Source organism: Cordyceps fumosorosea, assembly GCF_001636725.1.
Source record: "Cordyceps fumosorosea ARSEF 2679 chromosome Unknown scaffold_4, whole genome shotgun sequence".
Lineage (NCBI taxonomy): Eukaryota > Fungi > Ascomycota > Sordariomycetes > Hypocreales > Cordycipitaceae > Cordyceps > Cordyceps fumosorosea.
The window spans coordinates 211,216-218,442 of NW_017387304.1; the positions used below are offsets into that span (position 1 = coordinate 211,216).

Sequence of the window (7,227 nt, forward strand, 5' to 3'; positions counted from 1 at the left end):
GCACTTACTCGAGTTTTCTTTTTTTTTTCTCGTCACCTTCTCGAAAGGGCCAACGTCTTGTCTTGGCTTTGCCACCGGTAGTTAAAATAGTTTGAATTATTTCGCCGAGGGTGGCTGATCAGGTGATCCAGGACGAGGGGGGACCCCGGACGAGGCCCGAAACACCGGCAGCAGCAGCCGGTCCCTCCGCAACCTGCCCGCACACACCCCAATCATGCAACTCCAGACGCTCCGATACACTCATGCATCATCTCTGATGCTGCAACTCGAACCCTTGGGTCCGGCTTTCGGCAAGATAACCACTGCTGGTAGACCAGGGACGCGAACCTTGTCGCGCGTCGGCTCAATGAACGGACCGCAGGGGAGATTTGATCTCCCCCCCTTACTATTACCTTGTTATTTAGTACCCTGATTGCCTGAATGCTACCCAAGCACGTCCCCCGGCACAGTCCCCGGCGGTTTGGTGCAGGGATTGCGGAACGCGTTGCTGAGACCCGTTGGGGCCTCTGAGACTTGATCAACAGCTGCCGAGCGACGTTCTAACCGGTGCTTAATTGATTTTGAATAAAATTTAATGGATTAAATAAAAGAAAAGAAAATCAATTGTATTATTTACTATTTTCTATTTTCTGTTTTCCGGTTTCCCATCTTCCTCATTAATTGAATTCGTCCGTAAAAAGCTGGATCCTCTGGCCCACAGCTAAGTGGCATGGATTTCGCATCCTTCTTGACTACTTCCACATCACCATCAATCAGTCATCGCTACTGCCTCCAAAACCCTTCCAAAACATAGACAAGCCGATACCACAGCTGGCCACGGCAATGCTGAAATGTGCAATCCAGTTCCAGGGAACTGTTGTCAGGCGCTGAGATCCGCAGCTCTAGTACACCCTGACAGGAACATCGGATAGTAAACACCGGGAAACCTCGAAACTTTGATCAGTTTCTTTCTTTATTTCTCTCCTCGCTGTCACAATTTTAGACTTGAACTCGTCATTTTTCATGTCTCATTCTTGTAGGGCTCGTTAGCTCCATCTGACGCCATATTGTGTTTACTACTTTGGATAGCAATCCTTGCCTTCTAGCAACTAGCGTCTTCTAACAGGACGACAATCCGTCTGAACCCCTTTACGATGCATGAAAAAACGCCGCCTTGCACATAAATATCGAATGCACTTTCCCATGGAGCGCAGACCTGAGCAGACCCTTGTTACGCTCATCGAATCCCGCTGCGCCGTAGTGATGCAACCGCACATGATTCCCGAGTAGCAGAATCACTGGCTTCTTTCCCGTGCCAGGGAGCAACATCGACGGCCAGACCAAGTCCAGGTGAAAGTTGCATCTCCGTTCGCGTCAGTCAGGGCTGGCGCCGGATTGCCCACCGGCTGTGCTCTCTCCCGTTCCGCCGCCGGGTAGGTTAGGCGTAGATTTGCGTTGCTGACGCATTCACCCGCTACGCTACTTGTCGTACCAAGCTTCGAAAGGTGTGGGTGGTCTAGTAGCTTGAAACCAGACCATCCGTACGGACTTCTCTGCATCTTCTAGCGCGGTTGGATCATTTCAAATCTCTCACGGGCTGCCAGTCCGACTACTTGTCATTCTGCAGCGCTGGTGTTGCATTGCTGGAAGTGCCTCACTAAACTAGTCAAAAGAGATCGCAGGCTTTTTATAAAAATAGAAAAGGGTTAATTCTTAATAAAAAGAATAATCGAGAAATTTTTTAATTCTAAAATTAAAGAAAAAAAAAAGTAATTCTCGCATATGATGCGAAGACCTTGGCCCCGGCTTATACCCCAACTTCCAGTTGTTCCCGATTTCTCTTGCTTTATCGTTCTGTACATGTAGAAAGCCTGATGCTCAATTTTTACATTGTCAAACTTGGTCTAACTAGTTATCGAGACTATTCCCCTAGTCCAAGGACGGCTATACGAACTGTGTTTGGCTTGAAGTCGCAGTGACTCACGACAGACAGAGCAAACAGCAAGATGATGCGAACTGGAGAGATTGCACATTAGTGTCTTTTATTAATATCAACACACTACATTGAGAAATAGTCCATTAATCAGATAGTCTTCCCCATCCCTTCATTATTCATGTATCCTCCGTCACTTCATTATTCATGCATCCTCCTCCGTAACCTCATCAGACCAGTTCTCCCATAACCAGAGGTCTATTAGTTGGTCTTCTCGACGTGGAACGCCTTGTCCGGGACGTTGCCCGCCGCGACCTCGCTGTCGGTGAACGCCGGGTAGCCAATCTCATTGCGCGCGTAGTCGTGCACCGCGAACGTGGTGAAGCCCGCGCCCTCTCCGAACTGGCCCGACCACCCGCTCGTCACCGTGTAGGGGCCGCACGTCACCGGGCCGCCGTTCGAGCGCGACGCTGGCTGGCCACCGGCGGCGTGGACCTCGTAGACGCACCCGGTCGGCTCGGACTGCTGGTCGTTGATGGAGAAGTTCCAGGTGCAGGAGGTGTCCTGGGCGTCGCAGGTGCGGGAGAGGCCCTGGATGATCCAGTCGGGCTCGCGCGCGGCGAGGGGGGCCGCGGAGGCGGTGGCGGCGAGGGCGAAGAGGATCTTGGAGAACTGCATGTTGATGGATGTTCTGTTGAGGGGTTTGTAGGTGGAAGTAGGAGAGTGCTTGCTTGCTTGTTTGTTGCGGTTGGAGATGAGAGTAAGAGATGAGTTGCTCGGATGAGTGTGTGATGCTGAATGATAACGGGACGATTTTGTCGGGAGATCAAGGCCTTCTTATACTTGGGAGAGAACTGCCAAGCTTGCCTCACCTCATGACCCGGACCTCCAAGCCAAGGCTAACAACTTCATCCTTTTCCTGTAAATGTCTCCGCGTTCTTCTTTCCTCACCCGAAAATAGCAACCATCGCCACCAACCCGGCCGAAGCTGGGCATCTCGGTGTTTCCTTGATCGACGTGCTGTGCTCGTATCCCGATCTCACGAGAACCCATCGGGGTGGGGGCTAGCCTGCAAGTTCGAACTACTATTACTACGCTGCCAGTCCAGGAAGAGGGAGAGAAGATACAGAAAAAAGGCGCGTCTGCCCAAGGCAGTTTTCTGCAGCCTGATGCTGTATTGACAATCCCGCCTCATTCTTCAACGTCCACCGGGCGGTTTGGCCCAAGACAAGTCCTGCCCGGTGTGCCTAGTTGTCTGCGATAATCTCTGAATTCAGCATGTAAATGTCTTGTCACTTCATGCAACCACCTATGTGGGAGGGCTTGGGCACCCGGCCGGGTAAGGCTGCGGCTGCGGGTTTAGCGGGAAACCTTTGGCCAAAACTAATAATAAGTCGCTGCACAAGGCCAGAAAAGGTCGCGGTATGACGTAGCCTGACGGTGAGGGTTGTCGGTAAGCAGCCTCGTATTCTAAAGATAGCAGTGTAGATCGGCGGGCTTACTGGGTAGCTTCCCCCATAATCATGCGATCAGTTGATGTATTTTTCTCTCCGCTGTCAACCAACGACTTACGGGTCTCCCCATCCGCTTGTTACCGGTCGGCGCATTATCGCATTGTACGACTTTTTGTGGATGGGCGACACGACCTTTTGCCACTTGACTGTACATCCGCTGCGATTCTTGGCTGACGGTTCGATGTTAGCCGACCTCCCACCGCCATCCTGCCAGAACGCAGCCGAGAGATTGCCTTTTGGACGCAGCCGTGCTTGGCGGACGGTTTGCAATGCATGATGACATTGGCAAACAACAACCCGTATTCGAGAAATCGGGAGCTATGCTCCGCTGCTACGAAGTAGGCGGCTGGACGTCCCGCAACTTTCCTCTTCACATATTGGCAGGTTGATTCATGTACACGGCCACAGGGTTGCATTCGGTAAGTAGTAACGACTTCACTCTGCTAGATGCGGGGGACAAGTGCATTCGGTAGTAAAGACTTTATTCTGCTAGATGCGGAAACAAACCCAACCTCACGACTTCTTGGCACCAGGCTGCGTGCCGATCCGCTTATACTTGCGCGGATCCTTCCTGCTCATCATCCGCTGGTCCCTCGTCCCCTTCCCGCCCTCCCAGAATCCCCGGCCCTTCTTGCCAATGACCCCGCGCCCGCAGAACCGGCACTCGTCGACCGCGTAGTTTTGCTCGCGGCTGCACCACCCGCAAATCATGCGGTTCGCCCACTCGTTGGGGTGGTCCTCGGCCTCCTCGTGGCAGCGGTCGCACGCGAAGACCTTGTTGCAGCACGAGAAGCGGAACCAGCGGTACGACTTGCGGTAGTGCACGCACGCGCCGCGGCCCGGCAGCGGCTCGCCGGCGTGCAAGCCGAGCTTCTCCGTCTTGCGCTTTGGCCCGGACGTCGGCGGTGGGCGCGTGCCGGGCGTGATGAAGAGGAACTTGACGTCGGGAATCTTGAAGGTGAACTTGGCGTGGCACTCGCGACACACGTTGGTCGTTGTCTCGCCGCGCACCGAGACGAGCCCGCCGCTCGGCGTGGAGCAGCGCGCGCAGGTGGGCACAAAGGTGCTCGGCAGCATGTCGGCGACCTTGCAGCCGGAGAGGTCGATGAAGCCGGCTCGGGAAGAGTGCTCGTGGACGTACTGGGGGTTGTACTTGGCCGAGAATGCGCTGGCACACTTCTTGCAGCTGCCGGCCTTTTCAAGCCCCGGCTTGATGCCAGTCAAGTCATTGAGCGTGCGACAGCGGTCGCACTTGATTGTCAGGCTGAGCAGCGAAACTTGCAGCAGCTCGAGGCCGTGCAGTTCGATAGCTGGAAAAGAAATCATGGTACCATGCTCGGGCGCGTCCGACATGGGAATTGACGTTTTCTCCTCACCCGTTTCTAGCTCCACACCACCGTCATCAGAACTGCTGGTCCCTTCTTCCTCGGAGCTTCCACTGTCGTTTCCGATGGTCCACTCGGGAGGTCTAGGGATATACTGAATATGACTCTTTTCTGTGTCAAGTTCACCAGTAGAGCTTTGGCCCTCCGCCGGCTCGGCATTAGTCTCCTGCGGCTGAGGCATCTCAGCTTTAGCCGCGTTCAACTGCGCCATCTTGGCCAGAAGGTGAAGGTTTTGTGCGAGGTAGTTGACGTGGCCCATCAGGTTCATCTGCTTTTGATCCGCTGCTCTCTGTACAAACAAGTCCTCAACGGGTTCGGCGTCCTTCGCGTCAGCCTCGTTGAGCTGCACTCGGATGTCTTGGAGCGGATAGAGGAGAGGAACAATGAGATGGAGGTTGTTGACGGAGCGTAGACCCTCGGGCAGGTCTGCCTTCTTTTTGGGTTCCAGGGGTAGAGTAAAAACAACGCCGTCTGCAGACCGACGATAGAGCGGCAGTCTCCCCATGCGGGCCTCGAGCTGGCGCACCTCCTGCGCTCTTCGTTCCTTGGCGACGGCAATTTCCTCCCTAGAGTGCTTCTTCTCTGGGACATACGGTCTTGGTGACGAAGGCTTGGATGCAGAAACTAGTGGCACCATGACCTTTTGCACGGCTGGCGCCTTTTCTGAATTCAAAGGCTCTTGCTGAAGATGCCTCGTATCCTTGAAGTGGACAAGTTTGACAGTCTCGACTTTTTGCTCAGACAAGAAAATTTCCAGATTCTTATCCAGGGCGTTGATCAAAGACAGCAGGGTGGAACCTTTCCTCTCCTCTGCGAGCTTGTCCCACCCCTTCTCGACGTTGATGCTGAAGCCTCTGGGGATATCCTTGTTGGTGACACGTAGAGCAGGCCGTTTCGCGGGGTAGGCCTTTGGCACGAGCAGATCGCAATGCAAATGGGCGAGCTCAAAGGGGAAGTCCGGATCCGAAGGCGTCATCTTGAAGACGAGAGATGTGCTTCCGTCTGCGTTGATGGTTTCTTTGGGCGAGTAGCGCCTCGCAACCTGGCCGAGCTGGTAGCCGCGAGGGTCCTGGAGCTGGGCCTTGGGCACCGGCTTGGCGACGACGCGGGAGCTCGAGGGCTCGGTGACGGCCTGTTGCCGGGTCGTCGGCGCGCCGTCGTCTTTTAGATGTAGGGGGAGCATGGCGGCTAGGTGCTGGTTAATGACGAGAGACGTGTTGTTGAACAGGGTTGCGGTAGCTTTGAACAAAAAGCTGGCTCGAAAACTCTAGGAAACCCAAACGCCGATGTAAATGCAACTGCTCAACAGAAGGAGAAATCTGGATGAAACTGGATGCTGATGAAAGCTGGAAGGGTCGAAAAGGGGGTGCCCTCCAAGATTATATCTTGAATGCAAGGCCTGCAGTGGCAATGAGGAGGCTTGCCTGCGGCATCACGTCGAGATGCGATGCGCCACAGTTGCCCCGCCACAGTGCCCGCTGCAGTTCCAAATAGGGCAGTGGTGAAGAACCGTCAATGAGTCACTCGCAGGGGCCCTAAAGATGCTTTGGGGTATCGTGCTAACAGAACTGTCCGGTTTTCTCGCATCCAAGTGTTAAAAATCTACTTCTCCCCTAGACCTCTCCCCTAGCAGGATTGCGCTGGGTCAAACACGATGACTCTACCTGGAGTCATCCGTATCATTTTTGTACAGCTCTGATAGGCTCGCGAGAGATGAATCATTTCAAAAGTGTTTTCTGGAATTGGCATGAGCGGGAGCCGATATTCCACACAGCGGCTTTATGTGACAAATTGGTCAGCTTTGCTTGGCCGCTGCACTGCTATTGAACTGAGCTGGAGAGTTCTCGTCAAACAATCTCCGAGGCAAGGATGCAGACATGGGTGAGTGCGATAATTGCATTAGCAATGCCAACGACTTACTCTGTAGTGCTTCTCGCAGACGTATACAGTTTAAAACGGTGCACCAAAAGAGATACGCGCCGCGTGCTCGCCAACGGTGGAGCCATTGGTGGTGATCTTAACGTCGCCACGATGGGGAGGCATGGAGACAGTAATACCGGACGAACATGCATGCCAAATATAATAAACTTTAAATGGAAAATATTCTTTTATGAATTTAAATAAATCGATTTTAAACAAAAAATGCGATCAGTTACCTCGAGGAGTAGTACAACGCAAATCAGCAACACCGCCACGGCTCAGGTGAGCCAGGACGTGTCGAATTTCTGATATGTGTTTGCTGCCCAATGCAATTTGATAGAAGATGGTCAGCGGCCTGCAGACTGCGCAGCTTGAGAGACCCGGCAGATGTGCCCTGTGCCTAGCTCTCTCCCTATTATGTATACGAACTCGTGCAGGGGACTTTCCTCGACCCCCAGTGACTTGTCGAACTGCCACGTCAAACGTCAGGCCGGCC

General features: G+C 53.6%; 2 protein-coding genes across 2 annotated transcripts; both read right to left on the minus strand.

Annotated features, from left to right (window-relative positions):
* Window positions 1–2,173: 2,173 nt before the first annotated feature.
* On the minus strand, window positions 2,174–2,590 carry ISF_02257 (hypothetical protein; the record flags this gene model as incomplete). The annotated part of the gene is made up of 1 exon (XM_018845863.1): window positions 2,174–2,590. The coding sequence occupies one exon, from the start codon at window positions 2,588–2,590 to the stop codon at window positions 2,174–2,176; it is 417 nt and encodes a 138-aa protein (XP_018706570.1).
* Window positions 2,591–3,939: 1,349 nt separating this feature from the next.
* ISF_02258 (CHY zinc finger domain protein) lies at window positions 3,940–5,994 on the minus strand (the record flags this gene model as incomplete). The annotated part of the gene is made up of 1 exon (XM_018845864.1): window positions 3,940–5,994. The coding sequence occupies one exon, from the start codon at window positions 5,992–5,994 to the stop codon at window positions 3,940–3,942; it is 2,055 nt and encodes a 684-aa protein (XP_018706571.1).
* Window positions 5,995–7,227: the final 1,233 nt, after the last annotated feature.